This window comes from Eretmochelys imbricata, chromosome 8, assembly GCF_965152235.1.
Source record: "Eretmochelys imbricata isolate rEreImb1 chromosome 8, rEreImb1.hap1, whole genome shotgun sequence".
NCBI classification, from domain to species: domain Eukaryota; kingdom Metazoa; phylum Chordata; order Testudines; family Cheloniidae; genus Eretmochelys; species Eretmochelys imbricata.
In genome coordinates, this window is record NC_135579.1 from 72,502,830 (window position 1) to 72,528,067 (window position 25,238).

The window sequence follows — 25,238 nt, forward strand, 5'->3', positions numbered from 1 at the left end:
CCTTTGCAAGGCCTGTGTTTCCTTGTTTTACTGTCATGTTGTCCCTGAAGGATGTAACTGGAACCAGCGCTCCCACAACCAGGTGAACTCAGGGGAGTTGGGGGAACATGCCTAAGCAAGTAAAGAATTCAGGAGTCTAAGACAGTTGTTCCAGGTTTCAGTGGCCAGATTGCGGGATCTCAGTGTCAAAAAGGATGTCAGACATGGGGTCTGCAACTACAAGTATGCTTGGGAGACCCAGAGCCAGGAGCAGTCACCAGTAACTACCCAAACACAGGAAGCTTAGATGTACATGGGATTCAGCAGTTGACTCTTCTCACAACAGACTGATGTCCATCCAGACAGTGGGGCTGGACTGTGTTGTGACAAAGAAGATCATTATAGCTAGGCAAGTTGAATATTTACCTCCACATCTCTGGTGAAAGCAGTATTCACTCAGTTCATTAATTTTTTTAAGCACATGATTAAATATACAAGGTGACTTATCGAGACACCTGAAACACCAAAAAGTGATATTATCTGGTATAATATGGCATATTTCTACATTCCCATTTCATGATGAAATAGAAGAGGCAGTGTTTAGGTAGGTAGTAACTGATGCACTATCTCCTCAGCACATAACCACAGTCAACTGTCCCTATCCTACTTTAAATTTTCTTAACATCTTTCAGCTCATAAACGTTTCCCTTCACAACACACACCATATGCCATTGGAAAAGGGTTGTAAAGTTTTATAGATATATTTCAGAGTATTATAAGTATAATAAAGCAAAAATAATGCAAAGAAATGGGAATTATTGAACACTGAATTAAAACGTTAGGCACAAATACTTTTATTGCATTTGGTTTCTTTTTGAATGTAGCAGTCATGAAGAGCTAGAAATCTTTTTAGTATGAAGAAAATAAAATATTTGAGTTTAGTTTTTAACTATCCCAGTAAATAGTTGTTTAAAGGAAGCTTACGTATTTGTTGGTGTATTGAAGAAATTACCTAGTTTTAGCTATGTGAAAATAAATATGAAACTGCTTTCTGATATTTATCTTTTTGCAATGTTTTGCTTATTCTAGGAAAACATAGTTCATATAACCATGTTTTTCTCATCAAAAATAGTATAAAAATAACTAACTCAATTTAAAATACCGGAGATACAACCAGACTAGCAGGACTGTATGTGATGTGAGCCATCAGTTCAGATTAGGACAAAGATGTAGTGACCAAAAGTGGGTATTGTTCTATGGATAAACTGTCCCCACAGTTGTCATCTGGAAAACAATTCCTCTCTAAAATGTTAGTTAATAAAGTTAATAAAATAGGAAAATTCATCAACCCTAGTGATACAGTTTATGTTTTCATAAGCACCTTTATAAGGGTTTCTTTAGGAAAACAAAATCATGTTAGTAAAAAGCAAAGTAGCTTCCTTCTGCAGCTGTTTTGCGGTTGGGCTGGCAAACATGCACATTCACCTTCATCCCTAGATGATGGCTATGAGAGTGCTGCTGCTGGGAATGCCCATTGCCCATATTTATGGAGTAGATTCAGAAGAATTAGGTGTGTATTGGTAAATATCAGTAAATGTCCATTTCCCCAGACACACACAAACCAATGAAAAAATATTTTAGTTGTTAATCTAAATTTACCGATAGACAAAGTAAGAAATGCTGCTTGAAAACTTATTACAGTTTGATTTTAGGATATGTACTTTCATGTGATGTTGACACTTTGTGTTTTAACAGTTATAAAGCCTTAATTTTTTGAATCTGAATGTCAACTGTCATTAATTTTCTGACCCCCATAATTCCCCACAACCGTGAAAATTTAAACTGATAAAAATAAAAAGGTTAAAAATAAGCATCGATATTATCCATCAAAAATAGAAAACAATAAAAATCTAATTTTGCCAAGCCTCTTTATGATGCTCTAAGATCATTGATGTGAGTGTTCCACTTCAGCTCCGAAGGTTTACTTGCAAATTGCGCTTGACCCTGGAGTTATCTGGTCTATCTGAACATCATATACTGCAACCTTCAAAAGGGCCCACCTTCTTATAAATCCTGGGTAAGATTTGTTTGACCTCCCTGAGATTCATCTGAGGAAGTGCAACTGATTTTGTAGTCAAAGTCCTTGTACAACCCTAGCACTTACTTGCAGAGAATAAAAGAACGTCGTCAGTTCAACTGAACTGTGAAAAAGCCATATATCAACCAAAAGATGTCCTTGTCAAGTCATCTGTGCTTGCTTTTCCTTGATCTGACCAGCCTGTCACCATAGACATTGCTACCAGTTATGCTACCCTGTTTTCTGATTACCTCTGTGATAGTGACCGAATGGGTAAGCTATTATAGCTGGTCCCTGCTTTGGTGGGGACATGGTTACCGTGCTACCAGAAGAGACCTATTGGTAAGTTGTGAGAATGAGGATTAGTTCCACCACCCCTATCTTTATAGGTCAAAGTTGTTGTTATGAACTGATTGGCTATGACTATTGGATTCTACAGTTACAATCTCCAGACGGAACTATGACTGAGTAGTTGTTAAAGATACAACTTCCAGATCCACCACTGCCAGAAAGGGGCCGATTCCAATGTTCTATCCTGGTGATGCTATGAGAAAGTGGGATGGCAGTATAACTAGAGGAGAAAGAGGTGGCTGAATTTGAGGACCAGCCCACAGAAGCAGTAACGGCTATTTAAATATAAGTTATACCTCTTCCAGAGGAAATTCCTGATGGAGATACAGAGCTTGCAAGAGGCTAACAGAAATAGAACTCTCAGTTTATTGGTACCCCTTCTTGAGGAAGTCATCTTGCTTTGGACTCAGAGAGATGTCATCATATTGACAAGTGGAAGGCTGACCCACAGGCTCAAAGAGTCCATCTGAAGATTATACTACAAACATCTAGTGGAAGCTGTGTTTCAGACTGTTTCTAAACTGACAATTACCAGGCACTGTGAGCTTTCATACCAAGGTCACAATCCCCAAAGGAACGAAGATGTGCCCAAATTGAAAAGGAATGTCCTTCAATACTTGTTTGCATGTGAAGTGTCATTGACCAGTATGTTCAAGCACAGGAAACCGTTCAAAAAGAAAGTGACCATGAACCATTAGAGAGCATTTTTAAAGAGCCACAGCTAGTCATCCCAAAATACATTCCGTGCATGCTACTGAAACTGCAACTTAGATGCTCACTACAAGAAAGATGCTCACTACTGAGATGTACATATTGATTTCTTATCCAGAGCAGCCTTGCAGCATGAAAATACAGTAATTGAACAAGAATATGAAATTTTGAACCTGACAGAAATACAGAAAACACAGAAAGACATAAAAGCATCAACAAGTTGGTTATGTGCCATTTTCAAGACAAGTACTAGAAATAATCTGAGATACGATACAAAACAAAGATCTACAAGCGTTCCCATCCATCATTCTATCTAGATGGCCAGACATCAGAGAAGAAGTCTTATCTTGCTTCCCAAAAATACTGTAATTATCAAAATGAATTGAGCATCCAAGATTGTATCATATATGAAGATAGTTGAATCATAATACCCAGATCATTGAGAAGGAAATTTTCTCAAGGATACATTGCAGCCATTCTGGCATTAGAAGCATATATTTGGACAGCCAGAAACATTTATGCTGACCAAACATGACCAAGGATATTTGAGACCTGATGAGCAGTTGTAATATAAATGGGGAAATGCAGGCCAAGAAGCAAAAAGAAATATTGAGAATACACAGAATCCCCAACAGATCTTGGAGCAGAGTGGCAATGGACCTTTTCCCTGCAAACCACATAAACTATCTCATTATCGTAAACTTCTATTCATACTTTGAGGAACTAGATGAACTGTCAGAACCCTACTGCAGTGTCGATTGTAGACAAAGCAATGAAACATTTTAGCAGGCATGGTATCCCAAAGTCTGTAGTTTCAGACAACAGACCCCTGTTTACTTGCAGTGAGTTTGTGCAATTTTCCTGGGAATGGGAATTCAGTCATATCGCATCAGCATCAACTAATTAAATGGCAAAGCTGAATCAGCAGTTAAAATTGCTCAGACCCTATTAAAGAGAGGTGAAAAAAGCAAAGAAAATATAAAGCAAGCCATCCTTGCATGGGGAGACACTCCACAGGAGTCATTAATAGTAGCTCAGTACAACATTTGTAGTCAAGACACCCAACCCTATAGCTCCAGCATCATTACAACCAGCAGTGGTAGAAGGAATAGCACACAAAAAGGAAGAGAGATATGTAAAGTCTACTATGATCAACAGGCTAAAGACCTGTCAGAACTACAACCTGGAGACCCTGTCAGAAGCAAACTGTTTCTTCAGGATAATCATGCACCTTGAAGCAGACTACATGTATTGAACAGATAAATCCTCATTCATATACTGAAGCAGTGGGTGGGCATATATTTTGTCAGAACTGCCAGTACATGTGCCCTCTAAGACATGGACATGGAGGATGGTGAAATATGCACTCACTGAGACTTGAGCAGCAGGACATGAAAGGAACACAAGCCAATGAGCAAATCAATTGATATCTAGACAGACTCTCAAAACACCACACCACCAGAAAAGCCAAGTACCAGGCAGTCTCTTGTTGTCACAAGAAAGTTTCTCACTCCCTCCAGCATCAAAGTGCTTCCAAAGTATACATAAGCTTTTGTACAATAATAAGGTGTGAAAGAAGAACCCACCACCCAAGCCCAGGGGAAAATCCTTGGTTGCCAAGCAACTTCTGAGTTAATCAATTTACAAAGAGTTAATGTTAAGTTTCTTTTTTTTATATATAGTATAATTCTTTATATATTAAAGAAATAAAAATCATATATATACACACACACACACACACACACAGACTTGGCAGGGGGTCTAATAGAATGTTAAGTAGTAAAGAAGGTTATGGGATTTGTGTTAAATTTTGCTATCTCAGCTAAAGGTGACTAAAGGGATGTGATGATAAAGTTTCCCCATAGGAGTTCTATAGTATAAGAACTTAAAGAATTCTGTTGCAGGAAGTATTTTATGTGAGAGAACAGCATCTGAGGAGGAAAGCATAAAACCTTAAGGTTGCACTGTGTTGGCTGTCTCTCTTTTTACACTTGAACACTGAACAATGTCTGCCTCAGTCTACAGACAACCTGAAATGATAAAGCAGAGTTGCCAACTGTCCCACTTAATTTAGTGGGTTGTTAATACTGAAACCTACTACTCTGGAGGCCCCCAACTCAGAGATGATTATTTAGTGTGTGACTTTCTGCTGCCACCTCATTGTGGCTCTGATGGAATGGTGTCAGCAGGGCTCCCGCACATACACATACCCAGTCTCTGCTTGGGTGGGTGGTATCTGACTTATCGTTCCTCCAGGATGCCCCTCTGCTCACCTGAAGACAGAAGATGGTGATAGAGAAAGGTAGAAGGCCTCAGCCTGCTCAGACAGGAGTGGTGGCATGACCTCCACCAGTCAGCTCTTGTGCGAATGGCTCCTGCCACTACCTCCTCAAGAGGGGTGGGGAGGAGATCATGATGTGGGGGTTAAAGCCATGGATTGCCTTAATCCAGCTTTGACGTTGGGCCCTGCCTACCCCTGGCTCCTGAAATTGCCCTTTGGAACCATTTGAGGCTGGGCACAATTCAAGCAGTTCCGGATATCCATAGGGGCTATAGGTAAATGTATCAGATCTCTGTAAGATGAAGGGGAAAAAAAAGTCAGACACACAGAAGACATGTATCACCTGTAGAGAGGGAAATTATATCAGCTGAAGTCTTTGTAGAAGTAGTTTTATTGTACATAGCATTAACTTAGAGATTCTGTTCTCAGAAGTAGCAGATTTGTTTTTCTGTTCATCTTACAGCTGCAGTAGCCATGGATGATTTTTACAGAAGCTTTAGATTGAATCACTATAAATATCTGGCACAACCTCAAAAAGACAAATTACCTAAAGAAATAAAAATCATTTCATTTTTTACAATTTAAATGAAGATGTGTTTTAAAATACTATGTTTTTGAATATACAAGCACTACAGGACTCCTATGATCACTCATCCAAAATAAAGTGTATTATTTAGGAGCTATTTGAATGCTGACAAGCTGAAGACATGTCTTGTTCTTTTAAACAGTACAAAAAAATGTACACTCTGGGCTAAATTCTGCTTTTCAGTGTGCAGCTATATAACTCCTGTAATGCAGTCTGCTGGAGCTATGTACACACACCTGAGGGCTAAACTTAGTATTCTACCATGAGATCTATGGCCCTGATCCTCCAGACTCTTACTCAGGTGCTGAACCTTAAGCATATGAGTAGTCCCGTTGAAATCAATGGAGGTACTCGTTTAAATTTCAGCCTGTGTGTCAGTGTTTGCAGGAGCAGGGCAGAAATTGTTTTTCTTATACATATATATTGTTTTCTGCTTCGTGCATATGGCTGTTTAATTGCATGAAATACTTCAATGAGCACACATCGCAAAGCAAAGAAGAAAGCAAATGTTTATATATTGTGGCAAACAGCTCATGCTACTGTGGTGGGTCCTGTGCTTTTCCTTGGTGGGGTGGGGCGCCACCTCGTGTCCCTGTTCTTGGGTGCCAAGGCCTCCGCTAGTGCCCCGGGAAGGCAGGAGAGGAGGGAAGCAGGGAAGGGGTCAGGGTCCACTCCCTATTCTGAGTCCCAGCCTCTTCAGCTCTACAGGCTTCTTACCCTCTTCTCCCTTGGGTAGGGTTACCCTTGGTCCTTGATGCTAGGGGGAGTCCCCCTGCTCTGCTTGGGCAGGGTCTCCTTTTCTCTAGTCCTTTGGTCTTCCACTTCACAGCAATACTCCTCCAAACTCTAGTCATCTCTCTTTCTTCCCCTGTCTGACTGAAGCAGGGGATTTTTATTAGCTCTCTGACAGGGCCTTAATTGGCTACAGGTACTCCAATTGACCTGTAGTAACCTTTCCCTAGTCTACAGGGAACCAGGCCTTGATCAACATAGGGCTTATATATCTCCCTCCCACTGCTCTCTGGCCCTGCTCTATCACAATATGTTAATTATTTATACTTAAGGAGTGCATGTCCAATATCTAAGAGAATGGCCTAATATCATAGCCTTCTAAAAATGGAGAAACTGAGCCTGATTACATGCCTGCATAACTGTTTACACAAATCTGCGAAGTCAACTAATAAAATATTCAAAACTCTTCTCACAGCTATTATAGGAATTGAAAATGTAACTTTTTTGGAATGCGCACAAATGTATGCATGTTATATTTATTTTCTTACTCAGATGATTTGCTTGTTAAATTTTTTAAAATCTAGTTCTTCGATTGACTGTCTTCAGTGAAAATCTAATCAAATTAGGATTTTAGAATACGGATGTTGTAATGTCACTTCTAGAAGATAGCTAGATATTCAAGAGAGGTTTTGTGGAAGATCTGAAAACTTGATTCTAATATACACTTCTCCGTCTACTTTTGGATTTTATATAGTATCTATCACTTTGGTATCTAAGCATTGGCATCTCAATGTTACTAGATGGAGATGCAGAAAAAGTTTGCGTTCGTTTAATGAATCTGTAACTTTTGTAATGAGTTATGGTTATTTTATTCAGGAGAAATTTTATATAATTATTTTAAATGGTTTGTAGACTATCTTCAGATCTGGTTAGAATTTTTAAGAAATTTAAATTAATCAAGATGGCATTTTGTGTAGTTTTACAACAAACAAAATACAATATGACCTAAAAGAGAACTGTTCAGCAACGAGTCACAAGCACCAGCTGGTTATCCCTTTATATTTGCATTCAGAGGGTATACAAGGTTCTTAGGAGTTGGACCCAGATTATAGAACTCATGCCCAGAAGAGATAAAAATGGTCATACGTATCCTACTGTCAGAACTAAATGCAAAACTACTTTCCTCAGCTATTTCCTCCATATGTTCTGCAGGTGCACACCAAGCTAATCAAATGGCTTCTCCTACAAGCAGAGAATAATAGAATCATAGGACTGGAAGGGACCTTGAGAAGTCTTGTAGTCCAGTCTCTGGCACTCAAGGCAGGACTAAGTATTATCTAGATCATCCCTGACAAGTGTTTGTCTACCTTACTCTTAAAAATCTCCAATGATGGAGATTCCACAACCTTCCTAGGCAATTTATTCCAGTGCTTAACCACCCTGTCAGTTAGGAAGTTTTTCCTAATGGCCAACCTAAACTGCCCTTGTTGCAATTTAAGCCCATTGCTTCTTGTCCTATCCTCAGAGATTAAAGAGAACAATTTTTCTCCTTCCTCCTTGTAATGACAATTTATGTACTTGAAAACTGTTAGCACGTCCCACCTTAGTCTTCTTTTCTCCAGAGTAAGACTCTCTTGTCCAGAGAAGGACAAACGAGGCCTCAGCTGGAATACTGTGTGAACAAATTGGAGAAAGCAACAAAAATGATAAAAGGTTTAGAAGAGCTGACCTATGAGGAAATGTTAAAACAACTGGGAAAAGAAGACTGAGAAGGGACCTGGTAACAGTCTTCACACATTTTAAGGGCTGTTATAAGGAGAATTGTGATCTATTGTTCTCCATGTCCACTGAAAGCAGGACAAGAAGTAATGGGCTTCATCTGCAGCAAGGGAGATTAAGGTTAGATATTAGGAAAAAAACTTTCTAACTATAAGGGTAGTTAAACTCTGGAAAAGGCCCCCAAGGGAAGTTGTGGAATCCCCATCACTGGAGGTTTTTAAGCTTAGGTTGGACAAACAGCTGTCAGATGATCTAGGTTTATTTGGTCCTGCCATAGCGCAGGGGGCTGAACTTGATTAATTTCTCGAGATCCCTTCCTAGCCGTCATTTCTATGATTCTGTCAAAAGTGAGGGATACCAATTTTTATTTCCCTGGGAAGACATTCAAACTGTACAGTGGTGCCAGCCCCAGAACTATTGAGGAAGTTAAGTAAAGCATATGGCTTTGATGCCAAGAAGTTTAGCAAATCACAGGAGCTGGAGGACTTAATTCTTATTGGTACTACTAGGGATCATAACTCCCTATGCTTATACTCATAATAGACATGATCCATCCCACATTGTCATCCAACCCAACACCACATGTTAAGACTGAAAATTTCAAAGGAGCCTAAGAGATTTAGGTGCCCAACTCCCATTGATATTCAAGGGGATTTGGACACCTAAGTCTCTTAGAATCCTTTGAAAATCCCAGCCTAAATACAGTTTAATCGAAAAATTATTATATGTCTTCATTGGTGCTGGAGGGTAATTTCCAGCTCAAGTAGACATACCCACACTAGCTCTGATCAAACTAGTGTGTTAAAAATAGCAATGTGGCTGGGGCAGCAGGATTATGAATTTAGGGTTTCAGATGAGAGTGTCATTGGGTGGCTAGCACCGCAGCTACATGACTCTTTTTAGCATGCTAACTCAAGAGCTAGCATGATACATCTGCCTGAGCTGGAAATTACACTTCCACCTGTAGCATAGGCATATCCATAGAGGGAGAGTGGAGGGCTATGTCTTTCTCAAAGGCAAAGAGGAGGGAGGGGGTGAGAAAATGGAGTTCAGTAGGCAGAGTATTCTGATATAGAGGCAGCCATGTTTGCTGTAGGTATATTGATGAGGAATTCTGAGGACAGTGGAAGTGCAGTCCATTAAATCTTCAGGCCTTCAGTAGCATCTGCAGCCTTCCCTGGTGCAGGAGCCAGGGGGCTTCTGATTAAGGGATTCACTGGCCCCATTCTTACTCCTCCCCTCAACCTACTTTATGTGATGGGGCATAGTGAGGTCCTGCAGATTTGGGCTCCACAGTAAACAAAGGGTCCACACTTCCTCCTTGCAGAATGTCTCCAAATTCAGCACTCTCCTCCCCCACACTTCCCCAAACCCAACATTGCAGAACCAGATAACAATACAACAGCATTGTCCTCTGCCTGGCTCCTCTAAATCCATGAAGGGAGGTATGGAATATGCCCCCCATGGCAGAATACAGTGAAAACAAATTAAATCTCTTCATTGTCTTTCATGGCCCACATTCATCCCACAGCGTGCAAGTAGTGAAAGTTCCATATGAGGCAAAGCTTTATCCTGGAATTGGCTTCTTATCCCCTCACCCCTTGTTCCTTGCAAATTTATAATCCCTCAAAAACTAGGGATTTATAATAGAAATCTGATACATAACCTGAATTGCATTGTCAATAAAAATGAATATCTGATTTATTTAGAATAAGCATAAAAAGCATGTACTTGGTGTTAACAATAGCTACTAAAGTACAAATAAACCACATTCAGTTTTAAAATGAATAGGCACTAGTTTATCTGTTAACAAAATTAATGTGCTTTTGCACCAATGCATTTGACTCTCATGCAGAATTTATTAGGGGATCCTTATATGAATAAATCTGTTAAATGAATGACCCTTTCCCCTTTTACACTAAACAAAAATTAATGTTTAACAATGGATAAATCTCAACATTTAGCTGAAATTGCACATACGGTATTCTAAAGTACTTAAAAGATTTTACTTTCTTCTTGCATTAACTAGGTTTGTTAACAATATATACTATTTTTAAATGGCTCTAAGCACCTTTGACAATTACAAAATACTGAAAAGAATCTTTTTCCTGGTATTCGTAATTAATAATGCAAAACAATTAAACTGAATAATTTATCCTGACTGACCACTGTATTTATTCATGTTCAACCACATTTGGAAGTTTGAATTCCACAATAAGTCAGCTATATTATAAAACACTATCCATTTGTTCTTTGACCCCAGGGTTAGGTTAAGCTGCTTCTTTCCCCATAAATTGCTGTAGGGGGCATACCATTCTGAACTGTGATTAGCACCATACTGTACGTTTTTTTAGAAAAAGTGTAGAATGACTTACAAGAGCTAAACTGACACACAATTGTCTTATATCAGGATATGTTATTGTATTCCAGAAGACGGTAAGATGGCCTGAAGATAATTCCCAGACTTTGCAATGACAGACATTCTGTGCAACCCCAGTGAAGTAAAGGGGCCTGATTCTCCTCCTGGTGTAAATGAAGGATGTTTTACTGAACTCAGCTATTTTAGACCAGGATAAAAAGGATATAATTGTGATCAGAATCAGTCTCAGTGACTTTATTATGCTTATATAGGGTATCAGTCAGTGCAGCCTTTATCCCAATAACTTCTATTTAGACAAAATTTAATTCCTGTTGTTATCCAATGACTCACTCGTCATCTGTGAAGAAAGTCACAGTTTTAACCCGTGCAATAGAATGAAAGAATAGTCAGCCTTTTTGTTCTGGGTGTGTCTATTACAGTGGGGGTCCTGAGTGCCTCTGCAATATAAATAATGAAAAAAGGCCAAATCCTTCTGTCCTGACCTAGTACTCTTTTCATGTAAACTCCCATTTGGAGATGTATGAAATAAATGTTCAATGAAAGGCAAAACTTCAAAATCTGTGTTTTTTTCAAAATTTGTAATGAACTTGAAAATGTGCTTATTTCACTAAAAGGTTTATTCTTCATTTTTTTTTGCTCAAAAATTGGTCATTTTAGTTCAAATAAAGATATTTCCTACCAAAAAATTGCAGAAACCAACCAAATGATTGCTTCAACAGTTCATATTTTATATGATCTATCAACATAGCCAATTATGTCAATTTTCCCAGGAACCAATTTTTGTGGGGCATAAAATTGCCCACATGAAACAATAACAACAAAAATCATGGGAAAATGTTCACCATCTTCTCTTAATTCTGCTCCCTCTGCCTTCAATAGGATTTCTGACTAAATGGAGACTATTGGACTTGCCGCTAAATGTCATTCTTAGGGCTTATTTCTGCACGAATGTTAGCATAAAATGTAGATGAGGTCAGATAATCAACTGATGATTAAAATCACCATATTGTCTAATTTGTGCCTTAAAGATTTTAAAAGACAATGGTAAGCGCCTCAGTCTTAACCATAAGAGTTGTTGTTTATACTAGGACTCTTTTGTCTGCAGTGAATATTTTACATTTAAATTAGAAATCTGTAAAGTAGAGGTAGAAGGATTACTGTGTATGAGAGATGAATAAGGAGAAGCATTATAGCCTGTGCAGTAAGCAGGATAAGTACAGCAGTTTATCCAGCATAAGAGATGGATTACAATGATTCTGAAGTGGAAGAAGGTTTACTTAGGAATTATTAGTAATGGTTTGCATTTAAATAGTCTATTAGTATTATATTATATATATAGAGAGAGAGAGTGTTATATAATCTACCAGGAAAAAGTGGAGTTTAATTCTAGATGTGCTGAGGTGCTTTGCTGTTTACAGTCTTGGCCAAATCATTCCCCTACACAAAAAAAAAAAAAAAAAAAGCCACACATGTTCAGGGAGGAAGAAACGATGGTCCCCTTGTGGAGTTTCCACCAGATTGTTCTTTAAAGTTGAAACGGTACACTCCCCCTCAACCACAAACAAGTCTTATCTACACCAGGGAACATATCTGTCACTGAACATAGATTGTCACTAGCTACATTTGTAGCTATATTCAGCAATAGTTCAACTGTTCTCGACACCCTGGTCAGCCATGGATTCTTTGCCTAGTGTAGTCAAAGCCATATGGAATGGCCCTCAGAACATGTGGATTTCACAGGGTCTGCCAGAGGCCCAGGGACATCTATATAGATGCTCTCCACTGCCTCAGTCTTCTTGCTCCCTTGACAGAATGGTTCTGGTGCAGCTGTACTTACAAGGTTTCTGCTGTAGGAGGAGCTTCATGCAAAAGTTAATACATTTTGAAATTGTATTAACTTTTGTATGGATTCTCAGATTTCTGAGGGAAGAGACTGGTCCCCCTGTCCTGCTTTCAAAGAGCTTCATGATTGTACAGTATGCTCTTCATGGATCCAGGGACAGGACATTATGATGTATCAAAGTCAACTCTCCCCGACTTTGTGCAGCCACAGTGAGATTGCACATATGGGTGACTTCCCAACCCCTACCCATATGCAGATCTTTGGGAAAGATTTGGGGCCAGGCTGCTGCCACATGAACTCAAGGGCTGGCAAAGGTCACCAGAGGCGACCCAACCTGAGCCCAAGAGGGTAGAGTTATTTTCCAATCCGTTCCAATTGTGACACATAATCATGTCCCACTGGATTCGGAACAGGTTACAGAACTCTATAACAGCTATCATTGGCATGCATGAACTGCCCAGAGATGATGTTCAGTAGGTCATTGGTGAACACATTAAATAAAGTTGGTGCCAGCATTGAGCTTTACAGGAGTCCATTCTTCTGGAATCTCAATGGTAAAATGCTAGTAAGTTCTCGTGATCACCCTTCAGGGAAACTAAAACTCCTACCAGCTAACCAAATCTACTGGATCCCAGTTATTGTGGGCCTAGACAAGGAAATTTCATGATTGACAGTGCTCCAAACAGAACTGGCAGTATCAGCATGGATATGTGTCTTTTGCCAATAGACATAAAGAGATTTTAACTCTGATTTACCACTTTCATACTGTAATTGGTCTGAAACCTGTTTGGAAAGGGCCCAGAAGACTCACAGATATTAGGTGCTGCTGGAGTTAGTAAACTACCATCTCCTCAGTAAATTTGCCTCAGAAAGGGAAGGTTAAAGCCATGACAGTGGTTGGTTTTATAAGGGTGCCCATCACTGTGGTATCTGAACATCAGAATTAATGACCAGGGTGGCAGGTAGGGCAGTCAAAAGTGTCTAGTAATTGTTGTTTTTCATTTGGCAGTGCAGTTTACCACATCAATATCACCAGCACATAAGCCAGGTGTGCATATGTGTAGTATGTATCCCATCCAAAAAAAATTGAATCTTGGGTTAATGGATTTTTTTTTAGGTACAAATAGATGATAAACTGGTATTTACACAAAGCATTCCCAATTCTAAGGCACAATTGATCTGTGTTTATTGAAAGAAACCACTTGAATACAGTTGTGTTTGCTAGCCTGTCAGGTATTTATTCATAGACATTCTGCTGTCATCCTTGTTACAGTGCCGCTTGGCTGACAGAATTTCATTAGCATAAATGGGTGGAGAGTCCTTTTCTTACATGTCCAACAAACTAGAGACAGAGTGCCTGCCAATACTTTAATTTCTGTTTCATGTTCTGGTTAGAGAGTGAGAAGAATGCTTTCACTCCACACTATCATGAATATGATAATCTATGGAAATCACAGAAAGCAGGTACTTAAGTTAAGCACATACTGTACTACAGGAATCCCTGATGAATTCAAGTCTCTTCTGTTTAGAGAAGATGTTGTTGTCTATTAAATGACAGACTGCCAGATGTTCATGAAGTAGCACAGTAATGTGCTCAAATCTTTATCTTCTGCTCCTCCTCCCCCCTCCGCCCCCTTTGAAGGTAACACTTTTGCATCCATGTTATTAAAGCTTTTGATTGTAAGCACAGAAGTTTGCTATGTTAACTCCTTTTTTATCTAATGAATATTTCATGCTAGAGAAACTTTATGCTGTGGAACAGAAAGATTTTGCTGCACTACAGCAACCAGGAATCCTAAAATCTTTCACTTTTCTCTATATAAAGTGGTGTAAAAACAAAACAGCTGTGTCACAACAGAGAGAATAACTGGGTAGTGATGTCTAACTCATGGAGAAAATGCTGGCAAAGACTGAAAAAACAGGATACAAGAGAATAATTGTATGCAGTTATTTAAAATAGCAGCTATAGCACCCATGCACAAAAGTGGTGCTATATACATCATTGTGAGACCATGATAATGTGGTTTCCTAAAATACAGACTAAAGTGGCATTTAGTCTTGTGTCCAGATCTCAGAATTGTAGCGGATGGGGGGTGAGCTCACCTGTTTGTGATAAACATGGTTTAGAGAACAGACAAAATGGTATCCACACAACGTTTAGAGAATAGAGATTACAAGAAACAAGCATCTGAGGAACAGTTGTATAGTATTTAGAAAGAAATGATGACAAAGCAGATAAAACAAAGGTACAAAGAGAAAACTCAAAGAATAACAAAATAACTAAAAGGCATAATACTCTGTAAAGAATTTCAGAATGCCTTTTCTTCTGTCTTTTATTCTGAAAGTAATTTCTTCCTCCATGAGGACAGTAGTCTAAATGAAGATTCAGCATAGAGAAACAGGGCAATGAGAGTGTGTGAATTGCTGAATTCAAAGGACACATTTTCTGCTCTGCCCAGTACTGCTTTGCATCGTAGGGGTAAGGAGCTTACAAAGGAGCTGTTTGCAGCACTGTGCTGGCCCTGGCCTGGCCATTGTTTAGAGCAGCTTTGGGGATCTAGTCTATAGCACCAAGGAGCTGTCTGTCAGTTGGAGACTGCTCAAGAGCAGCATGCTCCTGCCATGCCTCCTTGACTTGCCTCCTGCACATTTCTATGCTTATTTGAGGCTAGGGATGGCTTGTATGAGCTGGCTATGCGGACCCTACTCAACTCTTATGCCAAATGGATAACACCTCTGTTCTGTGGGAGTCCCCAGCTGTGGTAATTCAGCCAGTTGATGGTCCTTTTCCACTGCCAGATAAAAGGGCCATGGCTTTTAAGAGAATCTAGTCCAAAAGAATAAGAATTAATATTAATCAGTTTCATTTCTTCCATTGTCATTGATATTTGGTGTTCGTTAGTTGTGCACTTTATGAGCTTACCAAGAAAAGTCCATGCAAAATGTTCTGTGTATGCACAATATGTCATTTTCAAAGGCTCAGAACTCAGACCCTGCAAAACCACTTTTCACTAGAACTCTCAAAGACAGTTTGTCTCAGTGACAACTCTTCCTGTGACAAATTACAACTTTCTACCCATAGCTCTTTTGGCTTAACAGCTTTTTCCAAAAACATCAAAAAGCTGTTTTTATACTGGGAGATGTGTCTGTTTTCATGTTCTTCCTTCTTGGAAATAATAGAACCACTTTTCTCCCATTTCGGGGGGAGGGAGGAGGGAAATCATCTTCAGGCAGACATCAATCCAGGAAAAATTTTACCATACAGGGCAGATGTTTTTGAAAGTTACAAGAGTCTGGAAATGGGGTTAGAATGGAAAATATTATGCAGCCTTAATTATCGTCAAGGTCTGGAGTACTATGCAACATGTTAGACTTAAATCATGTGGTAAGGACTGCAGCCATCTTAAACGCACATTGCCGTGAAGGAAACAGTCTAAGAGGTTTTCAAAAGCAGCTGGAGGAAACAATAAAACTGAAACCAGGTTCACTGGTAAAAATTTGTGCATCAGGCATACAAAGTTTCCACATGATCAAGTGGGAGACAGACAATCTTAAAAACTTTGTGCTGTGATCCACACAAACCTGATTTACATTTTAATGAATCCCCTGGTGGGGGCAGCTGCCTAACTAGTTGAAATTTTAATGGTTCCCATGGCTCCCTTCCCTTCTGCTCCAAGTTTATTTTCCCACAGCCTTTCCTAATTCCTCTGGTAACCCTCTCCCCAATCTGGTCAAGAATCTCCATAGCCCCAACTCGCTTAGCTTTCTCTCCCCCAGCTGCCTATCTCGCTAAGCTCCCAAAGCCAGGCAGAAGCCTTCACAGTTGCAGACATTCTAAGAGTCACAGGGGGGAAACTCTGCTCTTTTACTGGTCCACAGGTAAGATAGGTGTTTGTGGAGCCAGTGCAGTTAAGATCAGTTGAACCCCTGCCCGTAAGAAGGTGGCCAGGTGTGCTGGCCATCTGTGTTTTCCTTGCAGCTCTCCTGGAGGAAGCAGAATTTCCCTTCTCTGCTTCCCACTCTGTCCTTTCAAGGACTGCATTCTGGGAGCAGCTGCAGAAGACTCAGTGAGGGAAAGCACTCAACAAAGCAACAGGCAGGCAGAAAAGCAAATTGGCAGGGAGAGAAACTCAAGAACCAGAGAAGGCAGCATTTTGGTTGATTTATAGAGCGCTGCCAATGATTTATGCAGTGACTTTACAGAGAGAAGATTTATACAGCCATTTGCATAGCTATGTAATTGCAAAGTATGGGGGACCATGTTCCTGTAGTTGTCACTACCACTCCCATACATTTTTCTCTTTAAAACCATGTTGACTGTTTCTGCTATTCTAGCATTTCAGCAGATGTGACGCTTTTATTTCTTTGGTTGTCATGCTCTCTCTCACCAGTTTTGCTATGTGCAGAGTAATGTGTACACTTGAAAAAATATAAAATTTACTAAATAAGACCATTTGACTTCAATTCTGCTTCCAGATACACGGAGATTCATCACTGGCTATCGTGTAAAATCATTAGAACTTATAAGTGCACAGGGTGAATTTACAAAATAAAAGGCTATGTGCCTGCATATCTAAGAACAACGTGTCATGGAAATTGGATAAATGAAGTTATGTCTGACATGGAAAATGTCTTCAGTCACGATGGAAAAAGGTTTTGTAAAGAGCTGTGACAAACCCCTCTTCCTCCTAAATCACCAGAAGTTTACAGACTGCTTATATAAATTTGAGGTCTTTCCTCTACTGTTCCCTATTAGAATCCTATTTATGAAAACAATTATTTTTCCGTGTTCTTTTTATATTAAGAAAATATGAGTAGGATACAAATATACCAGGTCCAGCACAGTTCTTTAAAATGTGGCTATTTTCATTTGTATCATAGTAGTACCTAGAGGTCCCAACTGAACTCAGGGCACACTTGTACTAGGTATTGTAGCAAGAGACACTTCCTGCCTTCATGAGTTTATAATCTAAACAGACAAGACATAACAGAAGCACAGAGAGGTGAAGTGATTTGCCCAAGGTTACGCAGTGGGTCACTGGCAGAGTTGGGAATAAAATCTGGGTCTTCTGACTCTCAGTCCAGTGTGCTGTCCACTAGATCATGGTATCTCCTCTCCATTTAGGCTACTTGCTGCTTCTCCTGTCAACATTATGACCATTTAAAATGTAAGCTACCCACTGCCTTTTACTGTTAGGAACGAGCACTTTTTCTAGTTCATAATATGCTCGATTACCTTTAGATTGAGCCATGAATACATTATAGTCAAAACAAACTTATTCACCTTAAAGCTTTGCTGGCTTAAGGTTTCATTGTTGATTCATTATGTTGTCAGTTCTCTATTGGCAGTGTAATGCTTTTTATATCTGGATAGAGACAGTTTTAGTGGGAGATACGGTTATCTTTAAATGAGCAGGATTTAGCTTCTCTGGTGAGAACAAATTCATCAATGATGAATCCCTATAGAAACTACTGAAACAAAAATCACAATGCTGCTAGAGACTTGTACTGTTCATCAGTTACAATGCAGCTTTTGGAAGTCTTTAGCAAGAAGTTTTTCCTTTCTTTAAAAATGTACAGCATAATACTTCCAGCGCCTTGTTTTGGATGGCAGTTACAATCTTACGGTATGAAAATAATGAACTGAGATTTTGAATACCTTTGACTGTCCCTTTTTGCTCCCCTTCCCCTCCCCTCCGCCCCACTGCTGATACCCCCTACAGTAGAAATAAACTATCTACAGAGGCAAAAATATGTTCTAACTGATCTGTTAAGTCCAGTGATTGCACATCCATGAAACAATTCAAATATTCACACTGAATCTTTTGTTCTGTGCAGGTATTAATGTAAAAAATATCCTGATCTGTAGGGAGTTTAGTTACATTTTTATTTTGGAAATTTAAAAAATATCTCAAAACATATATTCAAGAAATCTTGGGAGAAATTTCAAAAGCACCCAAAGGATTTAGGAGCACAAGACCAAGTGAATGTGCTTTCAATGAGACTTGTATTCCTAAACACCTTGTGGGTTTTTTCAAAGTTCCCCTCTAAGTGAAGTGACAGCTTTAATGAAATCACCATCTAAAATATCCAGCTTTCCAGTAGTTAATTCAACAGCTCCATTTTTAGCATATCTAATAATTCAGTTCAATAAAAAATTGCATACTGCCTCAAATAGCATTCCAAGCCAAGCTGTCTGAAATGAAAGCATTGAAAGATCAGCAGTCTTATCACCTTTCTGACTGTCTGTACACTATTTGCAAGAGAAACCCTCTATAAACCACTTCCTGAGTTCCTGAGCTATGCAGTGAGGTGTTGTTTATAGTTAAAATAAATACTAATTTTACTCTCTCAGAATATTAGCAAAAGTAATATTTTCAGATGGAAGTTGTCTCTGGCTGACTGGGAAAAAAATCAATCATAAAGCATGTTTGATAAAATTTGGTTTATCTGTTGTGAGTTACCACTGGCCCTAAACTGAAATGATCAGTTTTTCCTCTTAATATTTAACACATCAGTAGAAACATCCTTATGGCACGAGAGAAATTAGACCCATTTCAAAATGGCCTCTCTCCATTCTACCCAGCAACTATGTAAATTGTAGTGTTTGAAACTTTCCATGTCAAAACTGATTTGTGCATTTCTTTGATGAAGAAAGGCTTTTGCCTCAATAATTCACACTTCTCTAATTTGCACCCCCTTAATTAATCACACAAACTGTGGACTTTCCACTTTCAACAAAATTATTATTTTATATATTTATACTTCATATTTTAACATGTATTCTCACAGTTCCTGTCTTTAACTTTTGGAGCTTGTCAAATATTAAAAATATGCAAAAGTAAAAGTTCAGGATCAACAACACAAAGATTTGCTCATCATCCCCAGAGATGATCCGATTTTAGCAGCTGTCCATCATCAGAACAACAAATATCCATCCCTGAGCCTGCCACTTCACTAAAAACCTGACAAAATAAATTAGACTTACAACATGCCCTTAAAGTCAGAAGATTGATTCCTTAACTATACAAAGGAAGAATCAAGCGCCCTTCCCAAAAATGCTGTCTCATCAGTCCCCTTCCCTTTTCATTCAAGGTTTTATCTTCGGCACCACCATTGCATCAGTAGTATACAGAGGAGCAGCAGGCTCTCAGTTACACAGGTATTACATCATTTATAGAGGTCAAAACCAATGCCTTAAATTCCTTCTGGAAACTAATCAGAAGCCAGCACAAGACTGTTTCAAAAATTTCTGAAGGCCATAGATGTACTTTTCTAGCTGATACAGCCTGACAATACTGCAAGAAAAGTTTCTGTCATCATTTGCCCTACTGAGGCTATGGTATCAGCCTTGGGTCTTTTCAATTTGCAGACAGCCCCATGTTCATTGCTAAGAATAGGGGATCTTTCCGTGATCTTTGGAGCCCATTGTTTAGATGGGAAGGATGCAAACTCTCCCTTCCCCAGCACTATCTGTTCAGGTTGTCTCTTTTCTGAACAGGCCTTCTTTAACTTTGGTGTATATTACTCCTAAGGGAATTCTGTGCCACTGCACAATTTAGAATTTTGCAGAAATTAATGTTTTGCTCGCAGAATTTCCCTTTTTCCCCCATAGAAATGGGCTGCAGTGGTGCTGGCCACCACTAGGGGCTGCTGGACCTGGCAGAGCCCCGCTCGCAAGTAGGAGACACTATCAGGGTGTGGGGCGGGGGAGGAGGAGCTGGAGGGTTCTTGGCAGCTGCAGATCCCAGCATTCCCTGAAGGAAGGAGATGGTGGCGTGCAGAAAATACCGTGCAAGCTCGGGACCCAGCATCAGGCTGTTTCTCCCTCTGGATCCCTGGGCTCTGGGGAGTAGGAGGTCTGAGTGTCTGGGCCGGGGAGGGCCCCCCATTGGGCTCAGGCAGGTAGGGAGTATGAGTGGCTGGGCTTGGGGGTTGGGAGGATACAACTGGGCCCTGTGGTGGAGGGGGCAGAGAAACAGGAACTGGGTTGTTATAGGGGTTTCTTTAACCCTTAACTCCTAGGAGAATTTTTGTGTGTGTCTGTATTGTTATCATACTTGCTGACAGGTATTTTGAAATAAATTACCAAAATAATTGAAACTGGGGTGATTATATAGTGTTATTTTGACAGATAGCATTTGCAGAATTTTTAATTTTTTGGCGCAGAATTCCCCCAGGAGTAAATATTAGTTCTGTTCTTACTTCTGCTTGCAGAAGTTTATACAAGTTAATTGTAAAACATTCCTCACTCTTTTTACTCTCCAAAAATGGGACTCCTGTGTTTTTGGCATCTGTAAAGAAAGGGAAATTATTTATCTATAATTCTGCTTCTTTGAAGTTGCCACACACATTTTCCGCTCTTTCACCCACCTCCCTTCAAAGTTAGAGTTTCTGTTTTGTAGGGGTTGTCAAGCCTAAGTTTATTTCCATTCTTGAGATGATCTCCATCTCCTGAATTCTGGGGAATGCACACAATGTACATAAATGAGATCTTTAAGAGGATTCTTGCTTCCAGCACACTTGAGAAATGAGAAGGTTCCAGGAAAACAGAAAATACACTTGTGCCAAACTGCCAGTTAGCAGACTTAGAGTGCCAAAAACCAAACAGCTGAGGGAGATCCACCCTTTGTCACTTGAGGAAGCTGACGCTCCAGAAGTGGGACTCCTGTGTGGAAATAATTACTGGTGAGGAACTTTTCCATGTAAATACCAGCAGGGGAATAGAATAACTGTTAATATTATTTTTAATTAAAGTATTTAAAAATTATTCAGAGGACACTACCAAAAAGGTACTGTGTCAAACCCTGGAACGTTTTTTAAGAATTTATTCTAAAAATTCATGTTGACGTTGTCCCTTTAAATTTATTGTGATGACATTGTTTCCAGTTGGACATGCTTGACGTGCTGAAATTATTACAATGAATTAATGCTCACGATAACAATCTAGGATATTTATCCCCCGCTACTAAATACTAATTACTGTAATATAATTGCACTTAGACTAGACTCTGAGCTTAGTTTATCCACTCCATTTAAATGCGCTCAAATAATAAAAAAAACTAGTTTTCCCAGGGCTCATTCTGTTTCATAAGTAGGAACCAGGTTTTTCAGTTATTTTTAATTCACAGCAATTTACTCGGTCACGCGGACTTAGTAAGCAGTAGTTTTCCAAATCTCTACCATCTAGACAAATGATTGTGGGTGAGAGGGTCTCTAGTAATCTTTTGAAACTTGAACCAGCAGTTCTAGGATATTGGCTGAGACAGAACATTTTGGCATTCAGAGATGTCTTCCAGCAGCAGTATTTGTCTAAGCAAGCCCAGACATTAAAAAGAGAGTGAGGACTGTGAATAGAGGTAGAATTATGAAATGAATAAAATTAAATCATCTTAGTGTTCACTTGGCATTTGTTAGCATTACTACAACAGGCCCTGATTCGAGGCATCATATCACAAGGATCTGTGTGTGCTTTATAAAGTCAATGGGCACATCCATGTACCTTTAAAACTATAGTTAGTATAATAGGGTATCATAGTGGGTGTAATATTGAACAATGGTGGAGTTTCTTAAGCTGATCTTTACTTTTATGATTATATAATATATAATACATATCTTTCCATGTACTGTAAAAATAAAGTTGAGTTTGAATTATTTATACAAGGTGATCAATATTTATATGTGTACAATACAACTGCACCATGGGAGGTTAGGAGTTTGTTGAATGTTGTCTGCAGTACAGCCATTTTTTTGTTAGTGTATTATGTTAGTGTATAATTCAAACTCTGTTATTGTTCTGAGGTCAGATTTTGAAGTTATGTCTCAGTTTTATTCATTTCTTAGTAAGAATCCCATCAACTTCAATGGGAGCCTTCCTGAATAAGAAATGAATCAACGCTCAGCAAGACCTTCAGATTTGGCCCTTTGTTAATATTCATTTATGCGTTTTATATACTTGCTAAATAGCATATTTTCTGGTTTTCAATTTAGAAACTGCCTAGTTTTGGACCTTACCTTGAGCAGCGCAAAAAGATAATAGCTGAGAACAAGATTAAACTGAAGCAGAAAACCACAACTGTTGTACTGCCTGAGAAAAAGCATTTTATTCCCAAGAAGCCCATTCCAGCAGTCAAGGTAACAGAATTAAATAAATATATTTAATAGTGATCAGCCACCGCACTGCTGATGCAAACAATTATTATTGGCTGGTGAGTTGGTTATTGTGTTTGTAAGCTTGTTATACAACATGAAATAGAGTGTCAAGAAAAAGACAACCAATTTTCCTGCGTAGGCTCTTAGAGCTTTTAAACAAAGTTGGTGGGAAAAGAGTTGTGTTTCACGTGTAGAAGTGTGTGTTCTTCTCCCTAATGACACTTGTCAAATTCAACAGGCATCTGGGAAGCAGAACAAAAAAGGTGCATGTGGGGAGAAGATGGTATTTTGAGGAATAAATGTAAGGTAAAAATGTTCAAAAGTCTCCATTAATTCTGGATGCATCCATTTTTGGCTGCTCAATTTGAGACACCTAGATCTCGATTTTTAGAGGTGCTGAGTGCTCACATCTCTCACTGATTTCAATTGAAATAGCAGGTGCTCAGCATGTGTAAAAATCAGGACCTAGGTTTTCAAGTTGGATACCTAAAACTTGAAAATTTTGGCCTAAGTGATTTCTCTGATTTCTCCTAAGTCACAGAGTGACTCAGCGATAAAGTCAAAATAAAGCCTCAACTCTCAGGTCTCATATGTCACAACCTAATGTTCATTCCTATATACCCGAGCTCTCCCTGCTCCTTCCCCACCATAATAATCACACAGTAGCCAATAATTCCAGTAGGGAAATTACAGAAGATAAGTGTTCTAAGGCCACTTCATATTGCACTCAGACAGACCCAAGGGCTAAAAAGAAAAAAAAATCTATCTCGATCAGTGCAGCCTCCCTCTATGATACAAAATGAAAATGACTTCTGCTAACCTTCCCGATCACATAGAAGAATTTCAGTCAATCAAGGACAAAGGAGAAATACCATGTGACTTTCATCATGTGACCTCGTCTCTGTGAACTAACCCACCAAATGAAGCTTGAACTTGAAATACACCACAAACACTGGTTTAATAAAATTTATAGCTATGCAGAGAGAGGGAAAAGTTTTGCAAAAAGTTTGCAAATACACATAACGTTCAGAGTTTGCCAACACAGCTAGAAGTCAAAAGTAGGATAATTTTGAGCACTTCTGCATCTTGTGTCAAACAGGTTGCATGGCTCTATTACCTCCACTTCTTTTTTGGTTTCATTTTGAGTTAGATCAGTAAGTGGATAGGAGGCCCACTATCCTCACCCAGGGTGCTGCAGGCAGCAATATATGACTCAGTAATGATATTCTTTCCTTTCTTCTGGTATTGAACCAGTGCTCCAGAATGGTGTTCAGACACTGTGCTGCTGTGACTAAAAAACTAATGTGGTCATTAAAAGATCCCATGTAAAAGTACTGGTGTTATTTCTGATTTCTTGGCCAAAATTCTAATATGGAGTATTTACAATCTGCCAAATTCCGCTTTTTGCCCCCACCCCATAATTTAAATTTGATGTGATATTCATCTCCTGACTCAAAACATTGTGCAGTTTGGTTGTGTGTTTATTAACAGCACCCAGAGATGGCTGTATTATATTAGTGGATGAAGTGATTCCTACATACCTACATAGAGAGAGAAAATGAGGGCCATAGAAATAGGCATACTGGATGAGACCAGTGGTTCATCTAGTCCAGTATCCTGTCTTCAATAGTGACTGGTCCAGATGCTTCAAAGGAAGATGCAAGAAAAACCATAGTGGACTATTATGGAACAAACTGCCAAGTGAAGTTTCTTTCTAACCGTTCCTTATCAAATCTATGCCCTAAAGAATGAGGATTTATATCCCTTCTTAAACAAATGTAACTCTGGATGTTCTCATTGTCCATCTTGTGTCTAATCCTTTTCTGAATCCTACTGAGGCACTGATTTCAATGATATCTTGTTGCAATGAGTTCCAGAGGTAAATTGTGTTTTTAAGAAGTATTTGATCAATTTTCGATTTTGTTCTCTTTCAATTTCATCGATTGTCCATGTACACAGTTTTGCTGATTTATACATTTCATTATTTTGTACATCTCTTTCACTGCTCCTCCTTTTTCCATGGCCATAACGTCTTTCATTTTCTGTTTCTGAATCTACTCTGTTTTTAACATAACTTTTTAAAGATGGGATCGCTGGAACTAAACTGATTGTTCTAGGGCTTTGTATACTATTGATTTGTACAATGGTATAATTGTAATATTGGTCATGTTTTCTTCTGTTCTGTTCTCTATGTATCCTAACATTTTGCTTGTTTTTTGAGCACCATGACATACTGAACAGAGGTTTTCATTAAGCTGTCTACATTCATGCCCAACTCATTTTCCTGAGTGGCTTCAGTTAAATTATATCATCTCAACTGGCATAAGTAGTTCAGAGTATTCATTCTGATGTATATTATTAGCTTTT

The 25,238-nt window shown here is 39.0% G+C and overlaps 1 protein-coding gene across 1 annotated transcript in view; it reads left to right on the forward strand.

Annotated features, from left to right (window-relative positions):
- Window positions 1-25,238, forward strand: part of DPYD (dihydropyrimidine dehydrogenase) — a 502,649-nt gene that overhangs the window by 464,907 nt on the left and 12,504 nt on the right. The window contains exon 21 of the mRNA XM_077825357.1: window positions 22,710-22,853. Within this exon, the coding sequence (XP_077681483.1) occupies window positions 22,710-22,853 (144 nt within the window). The remainder of the gene's footprint in view (window positions 1-22,709; window positions 22,854-25,238) is intronic.